General features: G+C 38.3%; 1 protein-coding gene across 1 annotated transcript; it reads right to left on the reverse strand.

Annotated features, from left to right (window-relative positions):
* Positions 1–1,989: 1,989 nt before the first annotated feature.
* LOC111885588 (cytochrome b561 and DOMON domain-containing protein At3g25290) lies at positions 1,990–3,591 on the reverse strand. Its single transcript, XM_023881835.3, has 3 exons — positions 2,965–3,591; positions 2,559–2,813; positions 1,990–2,472 (listed from the first exon to the last, which is right to left on the reverse strand). Exons 1-3 carry the CDS (start codon positions 3,589–3,591, stop codon positions 2,164–2,166), a joined length of 1,191 nt encoding a protein of 396 aa, XP_023737603.1. The 3' UTR covers positions 1,990–2,163.
* Positions 3,592–25,960: the final 22,369 nt, after the last annotated feature.

The raw sequence follows: 25,960 nt of genomic DNA on the forward strand, positions 1-25,960 counted from the left end.
TTTTATACGATTGCCTATAATTGAAGTATTGATTGTTTATGTAACATATTGATATTCACATTTCACGATGTTAAATTTTTGAACGTTTTCTATGTTTTTTGCTGCCAACCCACAAGATTGCCTTTCTTTTGTTTACGTTCAAGATCATTTCGAATATTTAATAAACCACTAGATATTCTTATTAATTATATGATATTATGATAAACTAAACACTTGATTTTGATTGAGAGGGATTTTTAATTTTTTTTTTTGAAACGGCAGAATGAAATATTTGAGAGGGAAGTATCTATGAAAAAAGTTATTCCACCGACTACTAGGTGCGTTTCGTATTCACAAGCACATTCCAATGGTCCTGTTTTAACTTTTCTAAAGATGCAATACGTGCCCCTCATTGTTCTCCAACTATCTATATATTTGAAGTAATGCATATTTTCTTGTATATCCCTTGATTCATGTCAAAAATATTATTTTAATCTCAAGAACTCTATGTTATTCATTAAAAATCGCAAACTCAAAGCCCTCAAATCTTGGTTTATGGGTTATTCGTTATTAGTCGTTCTTACAATTAACAAACAATAGGGCCCTAGTTTATATATGTTGATTGTGGGGTCAATTTTATGCCGTATTAAAAACACTCTTTTACATTAAGTTATTAAAAACAATCTTTTGCATTAAGTTGATTGCAAAAGCCATAAATATATTTCTCTTATTTGATTTTTATAGTACATAAGGCCATTTAAAAAATCCTAGTCATTCACAGCATCTAAAGTAAACTTTCATCGAAACTCATAAAGGTAAATTGTAAAACAAAGTATAATTGTTCAAAAAAAGCATTAGGACCACAACTTATATATTGTCTGCATATGAATTCATAAAAAAAAGATTAAAGATAAGACTGAAATGCTACTAAATTCTATAGCCACACCTCGATATTGCATCGACATCTAGCCAAAATTGTCCATTTTATATAATCCATGAAAAAAATGCCACAATTGTGTCCAGATTGTACACACCATGAAAATCGTTTTCAATGTCTTGATCTGACTTGTTGTATCTCCTGATGTCGAATCGAAAAGTTGTTTTTTAAATTAGATGACGATTGAGACAAATGATTGCTAAGATTAATTTATGTGTTGGGAAATGCTTTAAGAGTCTTAATGATATAGTATGAAATTGCACATGGCATAACTTTATGAAACAAGTTGATTATATGAGGCATGGATGATGGATGTATGAGGTCACATACCATGTTCATACGGTGTAGTCATCAAACCATCATCATGACACACCACATATGCTTCCATTATCGAAGTTTCCAATCAAATGGGTACCAACGGATTTGTTCAAAGGCCAAAAAATGCCAACAAAGATTTGTGTGATAAAAAGAATACTAGATTCATATTCTTCATAGGTTCAATTGTCAACATAAGTTATTTGAAATATATTAGAAGAATTAACAGTTTTTTATTGATAGAGACCAATAAAAAGGTAGAAAATGGTATTTCACATGCATTTACATCACATTTCTTGAAAAAGAATACAAAAACATTGTTTAAGCATACAAAAAACCACTTCACGGGTCCGAATTTTGCTGTTTTGATGGGCTTGCCAGTCCCCAACGGGAGGAGCATGTTAGATGCATTTATGCTTCTTTTAGGACATCCATTTCATGCATTTAAATCACATTTATGATTTTAATATCATGCGTTTTATATATTTTGAGAATTTTACGTGAATTGGTGGAACATTTTGAATTGCATACTTGTTGGATTGTTTTCAGGTGGTTTGAATATTGGGGCAAGGAAACATTGAAGAACATAACTTGAAGCATCAATTCGGTATTTTAGTCTTCGTAAAAAAGATTGTAAATTACCAACGCTAGATTTGATCAAAGGCCAAAAAGGGTCAACAAAGATTTATGGGAAAAAAAAAAGAATACTGATTCACATTGTTCATAGGTTCAATTGTCAACATAAGTGACGCCAAATATATTAGAAGAATTAAGAGAGTCCTTTATATATAAATGAGAAAAAAAAGGTCCCAAACACAAATATTTATAACAACCAGAAAATAACATTACATAGAGTGGCCTAATGTACAATATAATGAGCACAAAATAATCAATGAACCCAAAAAAGTTAATAGAACAAAAGGGTGTTTGAATCATGGTGCCAATGGCAATTGCTTAGCATCTCCATTATCATAGGGTTTGGTGGCCTTCACAGACTTCCTTTTCCTTTTTAATACAACAATCCATGTAAGTACTTCTAAAACCAAAGCAATAACACCCAAAATAGAGATTATAATTATATAGGCTGATCTCCATTTACTTGCAGGTGACAATATTTGAAGACCCTTGAACACATTCAAGATACCAAGAACAACCACCGCATACCCTGTTCCATGGTGGTAAATGTTCCAGTAAAATCTAATTTTGTGCTCCTTTTTTGGCCTCAAGAACAATGCACAAACCTACATAAATAAAACATACACTAATTGTTTAGTAAAGAGTCCAATCTGATCTTCAACTTTAAATCCATGTTTGACATCAGGCATACCTGAAGTGTTGCAAGACAGAACAGAGCAATTCCAATATTCCGGTGACCGGAGTATTTGACACCCTTTGATTCGCTTCCGAGCTTCAGTCCAGTCCCCCACCCGGCAACTCCGATGGCGTAAGCAGAAACTTGGCAGAACCCATGGAGGTAAAACCATGTCGGATCTGCCGCCGGGAAAGTTCTGAGGTATCTAGCGATGATTACCCCCACCGGAAAAAGAATCCCCCAACTCATTGCATTCAGTATCCCATGAATCTGAACGAAAGGAAACAATTAGCCCACTTATATACATTCTTCATTACTAAAGAAGTTGTGTTGATAGAAATAAAGAATGAAAGCATAGTGGTGGAAGATCATGTTCTTACGAATTCAAATAAAGGATCATAAATCTATCTAAAAAACTTACATTTCTCTTCTTTGTTTTGGAATTGCCATTTCCTCCTCCTGCAATCTCTCCACTTAACAAATTCAGACTCCCTTTAGAACCCAAATTCGGAGCTAGAAAAGCATGCCTCGCCGGAAACCCACCCGCCTTAACCGACCCCCCGACTTGCCAAACCTGGTTAATCGTGGTTTGCCCATTTTCCGGCAATTCGACCGTCGCAAAGATCCTCATCATTCCATCCGATTCCGAATACTCTCCTCTCATATCCGTTACATCAAAAGCCAACTTCCCTTCCACAATAGAACCATACGAACTTATGTTATATGTATTCACTAGAATGGACCCATTGGATGCTTTATAAGCGATCAAAGACTGTGATCCGGCCATCCCATCTCCGGTGGGATTAATAGCCCAGGAGATCCATCCGTCGGGTGTAGCCGGTGGCGCGATGAAGACGATAGACACAGAATCCTTTGCAGTGTCAAGGAACCAATGGAGGTAAGAACCCAGTTGGGGTAAGTCACTACATCGGTCATACCGCTTGTTGTTAGTGAATTTCTGTGTGGCGCATGTGGATTGCGCGTGCGAATGCGTCAGTAAGAGCGAGATGACTGTAAGAAGAAAAAAGAAGACTGTGGAGGACGCCATTAGAGGAGAGTCGGAGCTCTGGTTGTGAAAGTTCTACTTGAGTTCCTGTTTAAGTGACTCGGGGAAGAGACTAACGTGGCAGCAGGTGATTGGATATGATGATCACACTAAATGTAACGTAATTTGGATACAGGAAACGTGAACAGGGATTATAGGTGTGATACTGTGATGTTGAAGGATTAAGGTTGCTAATTATAGCACTAATTACCTGTAATTAACCTCCTATTTGTAGGATAAAAATTCCTAATCTTATAATTAGTGATAATTATGATATAAGCATCCAATGTCCCTTTAGATGCCGGCATTCTTTGTCGGAACTTTTGTGAATGGTGGCTACCCTATTACTATTATGCCATATTTCGGCAACGCCACGGTGTTGAATGATTTTAATTTTTATCATTATAGATAAATCAATATATTGTATGTTTTTTTAGTTGTATATTGTATATATTAGAATAAATAATACATTAAAAGGATTTTAGTGACATAAATGGACAAAAACATAGTGCAGAATTCTTGGATTTCCCATTTATAAAATGATTTTTTTTCTTGTGTCATAGTTTTCGACATCAATAGAAAGGACAAGAAGTTTCCAACTCATGGATTGATTAATACAACATACAACGTGTTCTACGTTAGTGATTGTTTATATTGTGAATATTTGAAATAGCAATAAATAAGTTTATTCAATTTGATACACATGTTTGGTAAATCTAATTAACTGACAACTGAAAACTTTAATCTGCTATATGAATATTCGACGAAAATAATTGAAAACTTTTGAAATATATAAAATTACATAAAAAAAAATGAATACACTTCATGTTTGTTAGGATCATATTATTACGGTAAAGGCATTTTGGTTGGTTACACATTTAATTAATAGTTATTTCTGATTTAGCATTTTCTTTGAACTCACTTATATATAGAATTTAGAGATATCAAGTCCCCTTGCATATTTATAAAAGATTATTTTATAAACTAGAAAGGTTATCCCCATTACGTGGGGGCCAAAAGTTTTCAATATTGTTTTCGAATCGATAAATATGATAGACGTAGAAAGTGCAATGATAAAAAGCCCGGAGTTTACCACGGACCGTTTTTTTTCATGCTTTTATGAAAAAATATAAAAGTTTTGATTGCAAGGATCAGAAGTTTCAAAACGATTAAAGAATTAAAGGGGTAGGAATTAACAAATTTTTAGAAAACGGATCAAAGTTGTCAAATCGTTAAAGTTTTTTGGCCAAACTTTAAATATTAAAATGTTCCTAAAAAGTGTAAAAATATTGATTGCAAGGACCAAAAATATCAAAATAGGTAAAGACTGAGAAGCAAAGTGTAGGGACCATTTCTGTAAAAAAAGTACCAAATTTACTATTCCTAAGCTTCATATATATATATATATATATATATATATATATATATATATATATATATATATATATATATATATATATATATATATATATATATATATATATATATATATATATTTCACTTAGAGACTTTTAATGTTATTGTTTTAGTGTATGCACTTTATTCCGAGTGTTATATATATATATATATATATATATATATATATATATATATATATATATATATATATATATATATATATATATGTTCAGGTTCATTTGAGACCATTCTAATTTTGTCAGACCGTGAGACCAAATCTAAAAATAATTTTAAAATACAAAATAAATGGAAAAATCAAAAAATTCTTTTTTTAAATATTATTTTCGGAACTTGAATTAACTAAATAAAATAAAATAAAATACAAAAATGTGTCTCACGGTCTCACAAAATATAGGTGGTCTCAAATGAACCTAACCCTATATATATATATATATATATATATATATATATATATATATATATATATATATATATATATATATATATATATATATATATAATTTGGAATGTAAGATAAATTTTAAATCCATACTAAGAGATTAAGGATAGTCATGATAGCAGCACCATGGGCCATATTTAAGGGATTTAGATTCTGCATGGTTGCAGTAACGTAGTTTATAAGAAAAAAAATGGTCTTTAATGGGCCGAACATATACAGACAATAGTCACAATACAATACAAAAGATTAATTAGAAGTTCACTAAACCGGATATGAAGCAATATAATCCGAACCTATAAAAAACAATTGAGATCAAACTGGAACTAATTGTATGAAACCGGTATTTTAAAAACCCAAAGTATATTATTATTTTTTGATTTTAAAAGATAAAATTATAAAAAATCATAAAGCATAAAAACATTATACAAAGCATTTTGAATCGAAAATAGACATCATCGTCTTTGACCGTTTATTAGTCGTTGTTTTCATTTTGGTTGTACTTAGGTCGTCATGAAGGTGGTTGCCTAGTTTTTTTTTTATTTTTATTTTTTATTTTAAGTGAGTTCATGCTTGGTAATTGTCATGGACATCTTTCATATTTTGTATTCATTCTTCGTCGTCCAAATAGTATTTCAAACAAATACACACTTCAAGCGATATAATGAGTTTTGTTCTTCTTGGTGACACTGCTCTGCCACTAAAAGAAAAAATGGTTCTATCATAAAAAGTTTGGTCGGTTAGGTTAGTAGATCATAAACTATAGTAGATAGAATCGGAAATTGAGATTCATTTTCTTTCAACAAAGCCAAAATATTTAAAATTTCAAATTTTTCTATACTTAACTGTGCTAGAAAATCCGATCCAATGTATCTTAAGAGCTCGTTATTAGGGGTACCAGTCTGAGCCCGTTTACTAACATTGTTCTTAAAAGTATTATACAGTATACTTGTTTCGTCATTGTCCTAACTACCGGATCCGATCCCCTTATTTTTCTCATCGAGTTATGTATATTTGATGCAAATACACTTGAAAACATTTTGTTAATTATTGATATTTCTTTCGTTGCATAACTCGCGTCTTCGTGGAATAAACCCAAATTATAAAGTTTCAACAAAAAAAACATTTATGGCTAGGTTTATTATTGCGGATCAAATAATACCAAACGTATCTTACCCCATGTTTTTATGTGAAAAAGATTAGTGATGGTGTCTTAACTCAGTTTTGGAAGGATATTTGGGTTGGAGATACAAAGCTTATGGACAGGTTTCCTAGATTGTATGCTTTGGAAGTTAATAAAGATTGTGTTATTAATGGCAAATGTCAAGATGGTAATTGGGAATGGTTTTGGATTAGACAAATAAATAGTGAGCATACAACTGATCAGTTAGTGGTGTTGTGTGGCTTACTTGAAAATGTTACTATCGACGATGACAATGATTCTTGGAGTTGGGATCTTGATGTTGAGGGCAGATTCACAGTCAAGAGTGCTCGGATTCATATCGATGAGGTTATTACTCACCTGGTTAATATACCAACTCGATGGAATAGATATGCTCCTATAAAGGTTAATGCTTTGATTTGGCGTGTTCTTTTAAATAAAATCCCACTAGGTTGAATCTCAGTGGGAGAGTTATTGAGGTTCATTCTTTGTTATGCCCGGATTTTGATCAGTGTGTTGAAGATACAGATCATATGCTTATGTTCTGTGAGGTTGCTACCCAGATTTGTTCTCAGATTGAAATATGGCTTGATATTACTCTACCTATGTTGGTTAACGTTGCTGAGCTTTTGACATGGACGGGTATAGTGAATATGGCGGTTGCAAAGAGGAAAGTTTTGGAGGTGATTATATTGACCGTTATCTGGATGCTTTAGACTTATTGAAATAATCAAACATCTCAATCATCAAACATTAAAAGAAGCACCATTTTTGAAAAAATTGCCATGTATTGTTTTGATTCGTTCTCGAATAGGAATTCCAAAAGTAGACTCAATTGGAGAATGTGGTTACAAAACCTATTGCTTTGTACTACCTTCGTCTCAAATTAATTGTCTACATTTGACTTTTGAAGTTTTTATATTTCAACTTTGTCCTTAAATATTTTAATTTTTTATAGATAATACTTAATAGAAGATATATGAATGGATTGTATTTTAAATGTTTTTTCATTGTTATAAAATTTATCAAATAATATATAACACAAATAAAAATATTTAAGGTCAAAGTTGAAAAAAAACTTCAAAAATCAAAAGTGACCAATTAATTTGGGACAGATTGAGTAATTTCTTTTCTTTTATCTTCTTGCTAGTTTTTTGAATAAAGTCATCTTTAAGCTATTCAAATAATAATAATAATAATATGAGACATATCTGTAAACTAATTTATAAATTTAGCTTTCATTGGTTTTATCATTTCGAAAAATATTTTATTTCTCATTCAAACTAGCTTATATGAACACATTAAAAATATGTGGTTAAACATTAAACAACTTGTAGGATAATATACTCTTGATAAATAAGTAGTTGCTTGTTTAAAACTTGAAGCATGTCTGTTAATTGCTTGAGATCTAACTCGACAATATGATGTATACCTATAACGCTCGACTTGGTGGTCATGAAACATTTTAAAAATAACTTTTTGTCATAAAGTAAGATCATAGTCGTTGATACGTAAAAAATAACCCTTAATTTCACTAATATGGTGAGTGGTAAGTAAGAATCGGATCCAAATGAACTTATGGTTAACAATTTAGTTCATATTTAATTAACTATTGAAATTTATTTTATGGTTATGGAGATAACGATATTGGTGAGAATAATAATACGGTGATGAATTTAAAAGAGGGTTGAATTCATTATATAAAACGATGATCATTTTTGGATACAGTTTTAATGCCAAATGTGCATATTATATGGCTACTACTAGTTTTATGTTTGTTCGGGCCACATATACATTTTCGTATATTTTTGGAAACAGCAAATGAGATAAATAAATATAAATAAATATGAAAGTACATTTTCGTATCAATTAAAGATTTAAAGTCTATATATGGGATCAAATTAGGTTGGTTTGCGTCCTATTGTTTTGGATGATTTCATGGAGGGAGCTCCTATAGGGTGGGACGGGCTGTGGCCAGTTTGTTTGTTTGTTTTTTTTTTTTTTTCATAAATAGTTCATAACTATTACAAATTTTATATAGGGAAAATGACTCTTGAGGGTAATTAACTTTTGCGTTTGTACTCATTTGGTTCCTTTTTTTTTTTTTTTTTTTTGTATTCAATATACCATCGAACTTGTTGTCGGTGTTTACCATAGCCCTTTTGACCGGCTTTTGACCTGTGATAGCCGGTCAAAGGGCTATGGTAAACACCAACAACAAGTTCGATGGTATATTGAATACAAAAAAAAGAAAAGGGACCAAATGAGAACAAACGCAACAGTTGGTTACCCTCCTGATTCATTTTCCCTTTACTCATTTACAACAAATCCCACATCATCTCCTACTGATATTAATAACTTTTATGAGATTCATTCTTGCTTCTCTTCAAAACATAACCTACGAAAGGACATTATTCATACATGTACAACTTTGTAATGCACTTGAATATTTATTAGGGTAATCTTGACTAAGCAGGCGCATTTCATGACTACATTTACATTTCAATCAAATGATTTATCGTATCATGGATTCTAGACAAGTCTACAAACGAGTGGAATCATAAGTGCTATGATTTTTGAGTTTACTTAGCTTTAAGATCGAACTCATGGGATAAGATACAACATCAATATGTACAATATTATGGTGTATTGTACATATTGATGTTGTATCTTATCCCATGAGTTCGATCTTAAAGCTAAGTAAACTCAAAAATCATAGCACTTATGATTCCACTCGTTTGTAGACTTGTCTAGAATCCATGATACGATAAATCATTTGATTGAAATGTAAATGTAGTCATGAAATGCGCCTGCTTAGTCAAGATTCCCCTAATAAATATTCAAGTGCATTACAAAGTTGTACATGTATGAATAATGTCCTTTCGTAGGTTATGTTTTGAAGAGAAGCAAGAATGAATCTCATAAAAGTTATTAATATCAGTAGGAGATGATGTGGGATTTGTTGTAAATGAGTAAAGGGAAAATGAATCAGGAGGGTAACCAACTGTTGCGTTTGTTCTCATTTGGTCCCTTTTCTTTTTTTTGTATTCAATATACCATCGAACTTGTTGTTGGTGTTTACCATAGCCCTTTGACCGGCTATCACAGGTCAAAAGCCGGTCAAAAGGGCTATGGTAAACACCAACAACAAGTTCGATGGTATATTGAATACAAAAAAAAGAAAAGGGACCAAATGAGTACAAACGCAAAAGTTAATTACCCTCAAGAGTCATTTTCCCTTTTATATATTAGGCCTAAAACTAAAAAAATTGACTTTGACAATTTGTTCTTCAATTTTTATATATATTCTATTTTCGGCCCCGCAAATCAACATGCATTTCAAGCTTCATCACCGGATAATTTGAAATGGTGGGAAAGACCATATTAAAATCTGTCTTACACTTAGGACCATTAACTTATGTATAAATAAGTAAGTGCAACAATACATATGATTATAATATAGAAATCCACAAAACAATATTTACCAAATCTAAAACGTTCAAACCAATATAACATAATAAGAAAGAATCAAAACCTACTCCCTTTTGCAATTAGTATTTAGCCAAATTATGTTGTAGAACTCGTTTGGCTGACTGTTGAGTAACGAGTACTCGATAGTATTAAGATTCGGTAATTATGTAGAAATATTTTTAAGGAAATTATATATGTCAAAATCATACGTTAAAATTATAAATTGATTTAAATTTCCTATATCATGATCTTAAAACTTCCGATGATTTGTAATGATATTTATACCTTAGTTAACGTTTCCAAGATTTGTAAGCACATATATATTTTTAATTAGTTGAATTACGGATACAATTTGACATGTGAAACTTTTCAATATGATTTGTTAAAACATATATGCTTAGCATTGTTAGATTGAAAGAGAATCAAGAAATTAACATCTTTCTTATTTCTGAATTCATTCATACGTCTGAATCGTTACAATACTTATTACATAAATAGTAATCATCTCACTAACAACTTTCATAACAACCAAATGATCAAAATTACAAATATGCCCTTGCTTCAGTAAAAAAGACGATTCTACCCTTACAGTTAAAACTGTTGAAACTAACACCCCCCCTCCTCAAGCTGGATGATATGGAAGTAGACCAAGCTTGAAAATAACATCTTGATGATGAATACCAGACAAATTCTTTGTCAAAACATCAGCTAATTGATCATTTGCAGGCACATGATGTAAAGATATAAGTCCAGCTTGTAGTTTTTCACAAACATAGTGACAATCCAGTTCGATGTGTTTAGTTCGCTCATGAAATACTGGATTAGCAGCAATGTAAATAGCAGCTTGATTATCACATTTCAAAGGTATAGGAGTGACACCTTCAACTTGAAGTTCACTAAGTAAACGACTTAACCAAGCAAGTTTTGCACATACGCGACGTATTGAGCGATATTCAGCTTCAGCTAAAGAAAGAGAAACTGTGACCTACTTCTTTGTTTTCCATGATATTGGACTGTCACCAAACATAATGAAGAATCCACTAACATATTTTCTTGTGATTGGACAAGTAGCCCAATCTGAATCACAAAAAGCTTGAACTTGGTATGAAGAAGCATCATTGAAGAACAAGCCTTTGTTGAGCACGCCTTTAAGATATCGAAGGACATGTAAAGCAGCATCATAATGAAATTGAGATGGTTTCTGGTTGAATTGACTTAGATATTAAACTGAGAAAACAATATCGGGTCGGGTATGAACCAAAAAATTCAATTTTCCAATTAATTGCCGGTAAATTGTGGAATCTTCTAAGGGAATATCCATATCAGATGAGGGTGATAATTTGGATGGTAAAGGCATTGAAACAGGAGCACATTCAGATAAAGAATATGATTGAAGAAGTTCCTTTATGTATTTTTGTTGATGAACTATCATGCCATTTGATATTTTGTTGAATTCAAGTCCCAAAAAATAATGAATTTGTCCCAAATCCTTGATTTGAAACTGAGTATGAAGAGAAGACTTGATATCTGTAATTTCATCCTCATCATACCCTGTAACAAGAAAATCATCAACATAGACTGCAATCACCACTATTTTTCTTATTTGTAAATTTTAGAAATAAAGAGTAATCATTAGCAGACTTATGATACCCTTTGTTGAGAAGTGTATGAGAAAGCTTGTCATACCACTGTCGTGAAGCCTGCTTTAATCCATAGAGGGACTTTTTGAGCTTACAAACAATTGATGAAGAAGAACCAGCAGGAGGTCCTGGTGGAAGTTTCATATACAATTCAAGTCCCAAAAAATAATGAATTTGTCCCAAATCCTTGATTTGAAACTGAGTATGAAGAGAAGACTTGATATCTGTAATTTCATCCTCATCATACCTTGTAACAAGAAAATCATCAACATAGACTGCAATCACCACTATTTTTCTTATTTGTAAATTTTAGAAATAAAGAGTAATCATTAGCAGACTTATGATACCCTTTGTTGAGAAGTGTATGAGAAAGCTTGTCATACCACTGTCGTGAAGCCTGCTTTAATCCATAGAGGGACTTTTTGAGCTTACAAACAATTGATGAAGAAGAACCAGCAGGAGGTCCTGGTGGAAGTTTCATATACACTTCTTCATGGAGATCACCATGCAAGAAGGCATTATTGACATTAAATTGGTGGATGTTCCACTTTCGTTTGACAGCTAGAGATACAAGACAACAAATTGTGTTGAATTTCACAACAGGAGAAAAGGTTTCATGAAAATATATTCCCTCTTGTTGTGTAAATCCTTTGGCTACTAAACGGACTTTATTGTTGGAATAGTGTCTAAGGCTGCAACTATATTAGGCAAGTATTTGACCCGATTGTGCATGGTCCTTTTGGGTTGCCTTCACCATAGCAACTTGATAGGATGATTTATTATGAGAGAATAAATATATTAATATATTATGAGAATAATATAAGGAATAATAATATTGTTATTTGATTAATATAAGTCATAGAATTAATTAGAATTAATTTAATGACTTAAAGAGATTAATTAAATAAGAGGGTATAAACTGTCAATTGTTTGATAGTTACACTTTAGATTGTAAATCCTTAGTGGATAAAGGATGGACGGATTCTAGGGCTAGGGATAGCCTCAAATCGTCCAAGGCTTATCTATGGTAAGGATATGGATTGCTTTAAGGAAAGATTATCCAACTAGGGTTTAAGGTGAAACCCTTAAGGAGTCTAGAAGTATAAATAGACCCCTAGAGCTAAGGGGGTCGACACCTCTTCAAAAGAAAGAAAACTGGCCGAATTTCATCCCTCTCCTCTCTCTCTCTCTCTCAAATCATCCTCCTTGCTAGTTGGTGTTTTTAAGCCATTAGAGGAGTGACAATTGTGACTTTAGAGCTCCAAGACAACAAGATCAAACAAGAGATTGAAAGGTAAACTTCTAGATCTGATTTTGTATTGTTCTTATACCTAATTAGTCATTGGAAGTCTTGGATTCAAAGCATGTTTAATTAGAAAGCCTAGATCCAAGCATTAGGGTTTTGCATGCGCACATAGGAAAGTTCTTATGGCTAAAACCCATCAGTGGTATCAGAGCCTGGCTTGGTTTCTATTAAATTGTTGCTTGCTTATTTGATTCTTAACTACAAAATTCGATTTTTATGTTTCTGAGTCATGGACTCGGCGGGTCCCATTGTGGACTTGGCGAGTTGGCTTGACTCGGCGCGTCCCTTTGTGCACTCGGCGAGTCCAAGCGTCAGGAAAGGCCAGATTCGGGATTTTTGATGATTATCTTATGGAAACTTACCTTAATCATATTAGATCAACCCTAATCCGATTTTTTGATATATATGACTATAATCTTGATCTAATTAAAGGTATTTATCAACTAATAAAATATTTAATTTCCTTATATGATAATTAATTAATTATTTTGATTAAGTTGGTAATTATCTTGCAAGAAATCTTGAATAAATCAAATATGGATAATTATGGAATTAATTGTTAATTAAAATTATTTGTTATTTGATCCTCCATGTTTTAAATGTTTAAAACTTGTCCTCAAGTTTTGAAATTTATGTTTTATGATTAAAAGTTTTAATTTAGACAATTTAAATTTCAAACCCTAGATTTTAAAAGTTTAAAATACAACCCTATACTAATATAATATTACAAGATTAATATATATATATATATATATATATATATATATATATATATATATATATATATATAACTAAAATGCTAGTCTTACCGTTAGTAGGCCTCATTCATGAAGCCGATCTATAAGGTGGGTATAAGGTTGCGGCCTATAAAATGACACTTAATGGGTGTACACTCACACCCACCGCTTGCTTGATCGGTGGAGGGTCGTTAGCCGAACGGGTAGGATAAGGCAACCTCATCATCTCACTAAAAGTATAATTAGAAATATAAAGTAACTACATTTTTTTTAAATTTCCCAATATTAGTTACTTTAGGAAAAGTGAATTGATGCAATCCCATGAAATTACACTTTGCACCCTTGCTAAGAAGTTAGTGGAGCGTGTGTGGTTTACCAGCACACTAATTGGTTCTAAGCAAAGGTGGCAAAGGGTGATTCATTGTTTATCATAGTTCGATGGAGCGTGTGTGGTTTACCGGCACATCGAATAGGTGATCGTTACAATGAAGGCACCATGTGAATTTGCATGGTAATTCACACCCACTTTGTGATCCTCGGTATCCTAGTCACAAACAAGAGGGGCATATCGAGATTTAAACATGCCATTGAATAGTTTCAATGAATCTCATCCGAACCTAGGAATTCTCAATATATTTAGGACTTAAAGTTATGTTTTTGTGGTGGAGAATTAGTGAATCGTCATTCACTTACCTTCATATTATTTGCATGTTGGATTACGGCATCCCTTTTCTAATATGTAAATATTGTTGTTGGATCCTAGCCCTAATTTTCTTATTGGGTGATAATTAGGGATTCATATTCTAATCTATCTTTGTCCTTTCTATTTGTAGATGTCGAACGCAAACAACGCTGCTGCTAGTTTTTTCACATTGATGAGCCTTTGTCAAAAGGTCACCTTCGATGGAACGAACTTTAGCGAATGGATAAGATATATTCGCACCATTTCTCGCTATGAGGATAAGGAGTATGTCCTCGATGAGAAGCTCGAGAAGATTAACCCTGAAATCGCTACTCCGGCTGAAATGACCGCTTTTGAAACTCATGAGCGCGATGCAACGAAGGTACATTGCATCATGATAGCCACTATGAACTCCGAATTCCAAAAGTCCTATGAGGACATCTACCCGTACGAGATGCATCAAGACTTATTGGAGAGATACCACCAAAACGCGAAACAAGAGCGTTATGAGATTTTCACTAACATGATTTCCGCTAAGATGGGTCATGGAGAGTCTCTTACCGTGCACCTGCAAAAGATGCAAAGGTATGTCGACCGTCTTCGCAAGTTGAATGTTGACTTTGGGGAAGACTTGGCGATCGACATGGTGCTTCACTCTTTGCCTCCGAGCTATAATCAATTTAGGATGACCTACCACATGAACAAAGAGGAAGTCACCCTAAGCAAACTCCAAGGTCTCTTGAGGGTCGCTGAGAGCAACTTCAAGGACACGTCTGCTGCACCAACTCTCAATCCACCCGCTGCTCCTGTCTTGGCTATTGGACAAGGAAAGGGAAAGAAGAGGAAGGCTTCGTCTAACAACTATCGCAAGGTTAAAGCCCGAGATGGTGCCTCTTCTAGTGGGACCAAAGTTGATCCTGCTAAGCCCTGCCCTAACCCAAAGGAGGCAGAGTGCCACCACTGCCACAAGATAGGACATTGGAAGAGAAGCTGCCTAGAGTACCTGCAAGCCATCAAGGAAGGGAAGATCAAGCCGTCTTTCGCAGGTATATAAACAATTAAATCTAACGATTCATCTCATGCTATTTCTTGGGTTCTTGATACCGGTTGTGGTTACCACATTTGTTCTAATGTGCAGGGACTAAGAAGAAATAGGGATGTGGAGGCTGGAAGAATAAATCTAATCATGGGGAACAGAAGATCGTCGCCTGTGACCAAGATTGGAGTGTATTCTTTAGTGCTTAGGAATGGTTTAAGTTTAGATTTGAACAATTGTTGCTATTCGCCAGAAATGGCTAGAAACATCATTTCATTTCATGGTTTGTTTAGACAAGGTTTTAGATTTTCTTTTAATAATGAGAATGGTTCTATTTTGGCTTATCTAAATGGTGTTTTTTATTTTGAAGCTATACCATGTAATGGAATTTATGAAACTGTTATGATTGTTGATAACTTAGGAAATGATGTTATGAATATAGATTCTTCCAATAGTATGGATAAGGCATCCTTGTGGCATTGTCGCCTTGGACATGTCAACAAGAAACGCATAGCCCAACTCCAAAAGGATGGAGTGTTGGAGTCATTCGACCTTAGGGAAGATGACACGTGCGAGTCTTGTTTGCTTGGAAAGATGACTAAATCACCCTTTGCTGGTTTTTGTGAAAGGGGTGAGGGTCTATTGGACCTAATACATACCGATGTATGTGGACCGTTTAGATCAACCACGAAGGATGGGAACCGCTTCTACGTGACTTTTACCGATGACTATAGTAGATATGGGTATATCTACTTAATCAAGCAAAAGTTAGAAACTTTTGAAAAGTTCAAAGAGTTCAAGAATGAAGTGGAGAATCAATTGGGCAGGAAAATCAAGATGCTTCGATCCGATCGAGGAGGAGAGTACCTAAGTATTGAATTCCACGATTATCTCAAGGAGTGTGGAATAGTTTCACAATTGACGCCACCTAGGACACCACAATTGAATGGTGTGGCAGAAAGGCGTAATCGAACCTTATTGGATATGGTTCGCTCTATGATGAGTCGTGCTTCACTACCTATCTCTTTTTGGGGGTATGCCTTAGAGACTGCCACCCATATCCTTAACCAAGTCCCTACTAAGAAGGTTTCCAAAACACCTCACGAGATGTGGACAGGGAAAGCTCCCTCGTTAGCACATATCAAGGTTTGGGGTTGCGAGGCTTTCGTAAGATGAGATACTCACGACAAGCTCGAACCTCGAAGTGAGCGATGTATTTTCATCGGCTACCCGCAGAAATCCTTTGGATATCTCTTCTATAGACCGAAGGAAAATGTTGTCTTCGTTGCGAGGAGAGGAGTTTTCCGAGAGCGAGAACTCATAAGCCAAGGAGACAGTGGGAGGCAAATCAAACTTGAAGAAATTCAAGAGTCGATAGATGAAGGAACCTCTACCACTGGCACTCAACCCGAGGAGGAAACTCCGGTTGAGCCAATTAATGAGTCCTTACCTCTTAGACGTTCTGAAAGAGTTAGAGTTCAACCCCACTTTTATGGTTTTCATATTACTACCGAAGGGGACACGTATATTAGTAATGGTACACTAATAAACCTTGATGAACCTAATAGCTATAAGGAAGCCATGGCAGGCCCGGAGTCTGCGAAATGGAAAGAGGCAATGGATAGCGAGATTCAATCCATGTATGATAACCAAGTTTGGAATTTGGTTGATAATGTGCCCGGACGTAAGACCGTTGGGTGCAAATGGATCTTCAAGAAGAAGACCGACGTGGATGGAAACGTACACACATATAAAGCGCGATTGGTCGCGAAGGGCTTTACTCAAACTCCCGGAGTTGACTATGACGAGACCTCTTCACCAGTTGCGAAGATAAAATCTATTAGAGTGATGCTTGCAATTGCCGCATTTCATGATTATGAGATTTGGCAAATGGATGTCAAGACCGCTTTCCTTAATGGGAAGTTGGCTGAGTATGTTTACATGGCTCTGCCAGAGGGGTTTGTGGATCTGATGCATCCGAATAGAGTGTGTAAGCTTGAGAAGTCCATTTATGGACTTAAGCAAGCATCTCGCAGATGGAATCTTTGCTTCGATGAGAAAGTCAAAGAGTTTGGATTTGTGCGAAGCGAAGATGAGTCGTGTGTATATGTCAAAGCCAGTGGGAGTATAGTAAGCTTTCTCGTTCTATATGTCGATGACATATTACTCATAGGAAACGACATCCCGACTCTGCAGGAGGTTAAGTCCTGGCTCGGGAAGTGCTTCGCTATGAAGGACCTCGGAGAGGCTTCCTATATTTTGGGAATAAGGATAGTGAGAGAAAGAAGTAAGAGACTAATCGGACTTAGTCAGAACACTTACTTAGAGAAGGTACTAAAACGTTTTAGTATGGAAAACTCGAAGAAGGGAGAATTAACGATACAAAGTAATGCCAAGTTGAGTAAGACTCAAAGTCCGAGTACCGAAGCTGAAATAGCAGAAATGAGCCGAGTACCATACGCTTCCCCAGTTGGCTCAATCATGTACGCTATGACTTGTACTCACCTTGATGTAGCCTTTGCGTTGAGCATGGTTAGTAGATATCAAGGGAATCCTGGCAGAGCCCATTGGATTGCGGTGAAGAATATCCTTAAGTACCTTCGGAGGACGAAGGAATTTTCTTAGTCCTCGGAGGGAGTGATGACTTGAAGGTGCGAGGGTATAGTGACGCCAGCTTTCAGACTGACAGGGACAACTACCGTTCACAGTCGGGCTGGGTCTTTACCTTGAATGGAGGAGCAGTGACTTGGAAAAGTTCCAAGCAGGAAACCGTAGCTGATTCAACGTGTGAATCAGAGTACATTGCAGTGAGCGAAGCGTCGAAGGAGGCAATATGGCCAAAGAACTTCATCGGTGATCTTGGAGTTATACCTGCCACAAAGGAGCCCATGGAGATTTTCTGTGATAATGAAGGAGCGGTTGCCTTGACCAAGGAACCGAGAGATCATGGTAGATCATGACATATCGACAGAAAATATCATTTTATTAGACATCATGTAGAAGAAGGACAACTCGTAGTGAAGAGGATATCATCAGAAGATAACCCAGCAGATCCACTTACGAAGGGACTGAGTAGGGTTAAGCACTTGCAGCATGCTAGGAGTATTGGGCTAAAGGATGAAATTAGCATAGATTAGATAGTATTAGAAACGTGTAATAGATAAATGTAATTAACATTTGATGATTAAATAAAGGAGTTTTATTTATGAGTAATGTTACTATCTTATGTTAATTGTTTAACTATTGTTTCACTTTGCATGTTTTGACTTCCAGAATAATTGAATTTATTAAGAATAATCGAATTATTCAAATTGTCCACAATCATTCATGTGTTGGAAGTAGATATGAATGAAGATTGTCGTGAATTGGTGTGTAGATTGTCTAAATGGTATTAGACATAGCAAAGGATTGCTACAACGTTCATGAGTGCTTATGAACTGGTTTTGAGCATTGGAACAAACCCGTGCTTGTTGGAATCACCTTATGGAATATGATATAAAAGGGTGATCGCAAGACGATAATATCATATAGTCTTAAAACCTAGATATATGGTTTGTTATTTGTTAATTGGTTGTACATTGATAATGCGAAAACGCATCAGTAACTCGGTGTTATAAAACGCATTGTTGTGTATAGTTGGTTAATGAATAAGTAAATGCATATAAGTCGAAGTTTATCTGTAACTTTTATTCCAAGAGGGTAAAAGATATATCTCGGCCGCTCGATGATTTGATTTGACTTATGTGTCGGGCCCGGTCAGAACTGAATTGATGTGTTTGATTAAGTTCTATGTCAAAAAATCGGAGATCGAGAAACCCAAATGCTTGACTAATCATTCCATAGAATTGTCAGCATGATATCTAACAGAGGACTGTACGATCCCTTATCTAAAGGACAAGATTGATTAGATCAGAGTTTGACAGCGTCTTTGAGAGCTATGATTGCAAATCGTATTTTACTTGAGCATATAGTTACTAGACTTATCCAAGCGGGAGACTGTTGGAATAGTGTCTAAGGCTGCAACTATATTAGGCAAGTATTTGACCTAATTGTGCATGGTCCTTTTGGGTTGCCTTCACCATAGCAACTTGATAGGATGATTTATTATGAGAGAATAAATATTATTAATATATTATGAGAATAATATAAGGAATAATAATATTGTTATTTGATTAATATAAGTCATAGAATTAATTAGAATTAATTTGGTGACTTAAAGAGATTAATTAAATAAGAGGGTATAAAGTGTCAATTGTTTGATAGTTACACTTTAGACTGTAAATCCTTAGTGGATAAAGGATGGACGGATTCTAGGGCTAGGGATAGCCTCAAATCGTCCAAGGCTTATCTATGGTAAGGATATGGATTGCTTTAAGGAAAGATTATCCAACTAGGGTTTAAGGTGAAACCCTTAAGGAGTCTACAAGTATAAATAGACCCCTAGAGATAAGGGGGTCGGCACCTCTTCAAAAGAAAGAAAACCCTAGCCGAATTTCATCCCTCTCCTCTCTCTCTCTCTGTAACGACCCGTTTCCGGTATGTTAATTAATTTGATTTGGGCTAAGTTTTCAAGAGGGACTCGGCGAGTTCTAGCCTGACTCGCCGAGTCAGGACGCGCATCTTGTGCACTCGGGAGCCGGCGACTCGGCGAGTCCATATCCTGGACTCGGCGAGTCCGTCCGTCTGGGTGAAACCCTAACTCCCCGGGTTTGCTCACTATTTAAACCCCATTATAGCCTCCATCTCGTCACTTTCCCCCTGAGAGCACTGTGAGAAACCCTAAACCTTCCTCTTGTGAGCTTATAAGTGATCTTGTTCCATTTTGTGAAGGGGTGAAGAAGGAGAAGAAGAAGGAAGCAAGGAAACGAGTTCTAGTGCCAAGATCCAAGACCAAGTGTGAACTTATTGAGGTATTTTCGGAGTTCTCTTCTGGTTTCATGCTTAAACTTCCATTAGAGCTCTTTTAAGGGCTATTTGATGCTTGTTCCAAGCTTTATGCTTGCTTGATTGTGTTATTGAGCCGATATACCTTTGGATCTGAGTGTTGGGGTGTTGAAGAGTCCAGATCCACTGTCTTTTCGGAGTTACATTGCTTATTAGCCATGGATCTACCCTTATTGTGCATATTTTAGTCTTATTTCCCTCATTCATGTGGTTGTGCACGTAAAGTTGGAAACTTTACGTGGTAAAACAGCTTAATGGACCTAGATCTATCATTTGCATGTGTTGGATTCAAGAGAAATCGAGTAAAAATATGTTGCATGGCGGCGACTCGGCGAGTCGGAGGAACGACTCGACGAGTCAGGTCGCGAGTCCCGAATTCTTCAGTTTCTTCAGTGTCGAGTGTCCGAGGTGAATTAGGGAGTGGACTCAGCGAGTTAAGAGTAGACTCAGTAATGGAGGGACTCGGCGAGTTGTTCATACAACTCGGCGAGTCCAAGGCAATCTCCTTGAGGATTAAGAACAACTCGTCGAGTCTGTTCATCTGACTCGGCGAGTCGGATGAAGATCATCTGAGTTTTTGGATCCAGAGGATACTCGTCGAGTCGATGCCACACTCGACGAGTGACAGCTGGTAAGAGTTGAGCGGAGAGTCTAGGACTCGGCGAGTCGGGTATCCCGACTCGGCGAGTCAGCCCTGAGTAAGTCAACTTTGACCAAGGGTAAAAGAGTCATGTTACCCTGAGTGTAGTGCTAGTGATTGATTGAGTGTGTTTATGGATTGTAGCCGAGGAGATTCAGGAGCAGCAGCCGTTAGCTTTCCGAGCCGCACTCTCATCCGCTAGCTTACGAGGTGAGTTTCCTTCCCGTAGGGGCGGGTCTAAGGCCACAATGCCGGCCCGTCCAGTTAATAGTAGTTTCCAGACTTCGGTCCGGTGTAGTAGTTAGTATGTTGATGCCTTCGTGGTTCAGACATGTTTTATGTGCTATGTGTATGTGTTATGTTCCGGGCCACGGCCCGATGCAGTATGCAGTATAAATTGTTATGATATGCTATACTATGTGCAGTCAGTCCCGGACCTCGGTCCGATGCAGGGGACACGGTCCCAGTTAGTTCCGGGCTTCGGTCCGATGCAGTTAGTTCCGGACTTCGGTCCGATGCAGTCAGTTCCGGACTTCGGTCCGATGCAGTTAGTTCCGGACTTCGGTCCGAAGCAGGGGACAGGGTCCCAGTCAGTTCCGGACTTCGGTCCGATGCAGTTTTCCGGGTCCCGACCCGATGCAGTGGGCAAGGCCCAATATGTGTTTATATGTTGTTGTATGGTATGTGGTAAGTTGGGGGAGCTCACTAAGCTTCATGCTTACAGTTTCAGTTTTGGTTTCAGGTACTTCCGCAAGCAAAGGGAAGAGCTCTGGATGACGGCATCGCACACACCACCGTTTCAGCTTTAGTTGGTTTTGATTTAGTTGTTGTTTTGGATATAACATGTTACATTTTCCGCACAGTACTTTATTATCTTTTGGGACATATCACGCATGGTTTATCTATATGATACTCTGATTATAGTTTTGATGGTATTAAAAACGAAATTTTTGGGTCGTATTTTTGGGTCGTTTCAAGTTGGTATCAGAGCCCTGGTTTGAGGGATTCGGATACACTCTCGGGTGTATCTGAACTCAAACTAAGGGGAAATAAAAGATTTTTAATAAAATGTTTTTACAAAAGAATTTTGAGAACACTTAGAAGGAAAAGAATTGTTTTAAGATAGAGGTGTGTGCATGCGGTCAACCGAGCTCAAGTAAGTACTCCCAAATTACCCATACAAGTTATTTGTTCAATTTCAGTTTAGTAGAACAGCATGCTAGAATAGGGCTAAGGGTGTAGGAGAATGCCTTATGTGCCCGCTTATGTGTTACAGCTCTATGAATATTGCATGCTAGAATTGAGTAGACAGCAGTAGGATAGCCTGTTTAGGTTATGCCTGATAGTGTGAGCTTAGCATCCTATGCTAGTGCAATTTCTTGTTATAAGAATAGCTTGCGTGAGTCTGTTTCCCTTGTCCGAATGCTGCTTGCTTTGTGCTTAGTGGGATTCCGAGTAATGGGAGTTAGCCATTAGGTGGACACGTCACACCACATGTAATCAGGTTTGAATAATCCCAGAGTGCTGGAACTGGCCCTACTGCGCAGCTCTTGTTTGAGTCCAACCGTTGTAGGGACGGATCTTTTACTTGAAGGATTATCCGACCCTCATCACATGTGATGGTGTTCAGGTGATGGCTAACTGACAGTGCAAGGAGACCTACAGCAGCTGAGGACCAGTCGTATTGAGCTCGAGTTTTCTCTAGGGCAAGCCTAGGGTGAGAGTAGCAGAAAATAGCAGCGGTAGAAGTGACTTGGGGAAGTCGAGGCAGTTCTTGAGGAAAGTACGGATAGATGTGGAAGGTAGTAGGGGCCCATACTACTGGAAACAGAGGATCCGTACTCGAATCAAGGAAGGCCAAGATTAGACCAGGAAGCTAGTAGTCGTATTATGATCCCTTGAAATATTTCAATGTTCTGATGTTGCTATGATATGTTTCAGAATGGTAGTTTTGCGTCCGAGGCCAGCAGCCGGCAGTTCAGATGCCGGAGGAGGATCAGGATCGGGATCCGACCCGGAGGTCGGACAGATGGATGAGCAGACCAGAGAGTTCCTTTCTTCTGAGATTACTCGCATCATACTTGAGCAGACTCCTGTGATCTTCGGTTCGATCAAGGAGGGCATTTTGGAGATGATGGATGAGAGACTGAGTACCTTCCGTACTGAGATGGCGGCCGTGATGGGGTCGCGCACACTCACTTTCAGGGAGTTCAGGGCGTGCGGGGCTCCTGACTACCACGGGGCACGGGACCCCATAGCGAGTACCAGGTGGTTGGCGGATGTGGCCAACGCGTTCCGCACTAGCAGATGTCCCGAGGGGGACAAGGTCAGATTGGCGTCCTGTCTCCTGAAGGACAGGGCACGTGACTGGTGGGAGGAGGTAGGACATACCATCGGGGATGATGCGGCATTGGATGCCATGACCTGGGCTGATTTTTCTACCAGGTTCAGAGCGGAGTTCGCACCGGTCATTGAGGTGCAACAGTTAGCCAGGGAGTTCCAGGATCTTACCCAGACTACCGAGACAGTGGCGGAGATCACCGCCAAGTTCAGGGAGCGGGCCCTTCTTGTTCCTCAGTATGCAGCAGACGAGGAGATGAAGAAGGCCCGTTATCACGAGATGTTGCGGAGCGACATTCGTATGTTTGTGAGCCGGTCCAGTTGCAAAACACTGGACGACATGATTGCTAGAGCCAGAGAGAGGGAGATTGATCTCGAGATGGAGAGGAAGAGGAAACCGGAGGCGGTTTCGGGTGCAGGCAGTGTGGGCAAAAAGCCCAAGGTTTCAGATCACAGGTCCAGGGGTCAGCAGAGCCACGGTCGATGTGGCAAGTGTGGGAGGTTGCACGAGGGGGCGTGCAAGGCAGGGAGTTCCGGCTGCTACAAGTGCGGACGGATCGGGCATATGAGTAGGGATTGTACGGCCCCTGCCACTACGGTTACAGCATCGGATCTGATTTGCTTTCAGTGCAATCAGAGGGGACACAAAAGGTCCCAGTGTCCTAGTTTAGCTACAGCAGGGAAGGTGCATGCACTCGCCCCTGCTACTTTGAGGATCACGGATGGCCGTCAGGGCCGAGCTGATGCGCCGGTGGCGAAGAGCAGGGCATTTCAGATGACAGCAGAGGAGGCGCGAGCGACTCCTGATGTGGTGACGGGGTCGTTCTCGGTGAACGGCATCCCTGCTTTGGTATTGTTTGACTCGGGGGCCACCCGATCATTTGTATCGCTTGCGCTTAGCAAGAGATTTAGCAGAGCTCCGGGGGAACTGGATTGTCCGTTAGAGGTGGAGATAGCAGATGATAGGACCGTGAGGGTCGACAAAGTATATAGAGGGTGTTCCCTTCAGATATTTGAGGAGCAGTTTTCAGTGGATTTGGTTCCGATTCCCCTGCGCGGGAATAAAGTTATTGTGGGAATGGATTGGCTAAGCCCCAATGGGGCGGTGATTGATTGTGAGCTTCAGCTAGTGAGGGTTCGCGCTCCCAGTGGGGGAGAGATAGTGGTTCAGGGCGAGAGGCCCCAGCGAGGGTTGACCTTCTGCTCTGCCGCTAGGGCGAGACGCTACGTTCAGCAGGGTTGCGCCGGTTACGTAGCCTACGTCTTGGATGCCCGGGATAAGGGCAAGACGACGATCGATGATGTTTCTATTGTTCGAGATTACCCGGATGTGTTTCCCGAGGATTTGCCGGGGATACCTCCTGAGAGGCAGGTTGAGTTCAGGATCGACCTGGTTCCTGGTGCGGCTCCGATAGCCAAAGCACCATATCGACTTGCTCCCCCTGAGATGCAGGAGTTGTCTACACAGCTTCAGGAGCTGTTAGACAAGGGTTTCATTCGACCGAGCAGTTCGCCTTGGGGAGCTCCGATCTTATTTGTGAGGAAGAAAGACGGGTCGCATCGGATGTGTATTGATTACCGGGAGTTGAACAAGGTAACGGTGAAGAACCGTTACCCACTTCCGAGGATAGATGACTTGTTTGATCAGCTCCAGGGAGCGTCTTGGTTCTCCAAGATCGACCTACGCTCCGGTTACCACCAGATGAGGGTCAGGGATGACGATGTACAGAAGACTGCTTTCAGGACCCGGTATGGTCATTATGAGTTTGTGGTGATGCCATTTGGGCTCACCAATGCCCCAGCCGCGTTCATGGATCTCATGAACCGCGTGTGTAGTACGATGCTGGATCGGTCAGTGATAGTGTTCATCGATGACATCTTGGTGTATTCCAAGACGCAGGGTCAGCACGAGGAGCACCTGCGGGAGGTGTTGGAGACTTTGAGGAGGGAGAGACTGTTCGCTAAGTTCTCCAAGTGCGAGTTCTGGTTACGCGAGGTGCAGTTTCTTGGGCATCTCGTTAATCAGAAGGGTATTTTGGTTGACCCGGCCAAGATTGAGGCCGTGATGCAGTGGGAGGTCCCGAGGTCTCCATCTGAGATTCGGAGCTTCCTAGGATTGGCAGGGTATTACCGGAGGTTTATTCAGGATTTCTCCAAGATAGCAGTGCCGCTCACCCGACTAACCAAGAAGTCGGTAGTTTTTCGTTGGGGGCCTGAGCAGCAGGCGGCGTTCGAGACTCTCAGGCAGAGATTGTGCGAGGCTCCGATCCTTACCTTGCCAGAGGGTGTTGAGGATTTCGTGGTCTATTGTGATGCTTCGATCACGGGTATGGGAGCAGTGTTGATGCAGCGAGGCCATGTGGTGGCCTATGCTTCGAGATAGTTGAAGCCTCACGAGGCTAATTATCCTACCCACGACTTGGAGCTGGGGGCAGTTGTATTTGCCCTCAAGATTTGGAGGCATTACCTGTATGGGGTCCGCTGTACTATCTACACGGACCACAAGAGTTTACGATACCTTATGGATCAGCCGAGTTTGAATATGAGACAGAGGAGATG

The sequence above is a fragment of the Lactuca sativa genome, chromosome 9 (assembly GCF_002870075.4).
Source record: "Lactuca sativa cultivar Salinas chromosome 9, Lsat_Salinas_v11, whole genome shotgun sequence".
NCBI lineage: Eukaryota > Viridiplantae > Streptophyta > Magnoliopsida > Asterales > Asteraceae > Lactuca > Lactuca sativa.

Excerpts from the sequence above, each read along its gene's own strand:
- LOC111885588 (XM_023881835.3), bottom strand. The coding sequence starts at position 3,591 with ATGGCGTCCTCCACAGTCTTCTTTTTTCTTCTTACAGTCATCTCGCTC. Across the intron at positions 2,814-2,964 it reads CCAAAACAAAGAAGAGAAAT|ATTCATGGGATACTGAATGC; the intron begins GTAAGTTTTTTA and ends CCTTTCGTTCAG. Across the intron at positions 2,473-2,558 it reads TCTGTCTTGCAACACTTCAG|GTTTGTGCATTGTTCTTGAG; the intron begins GTATGCCTGATG and ends TTATTTATGTAG.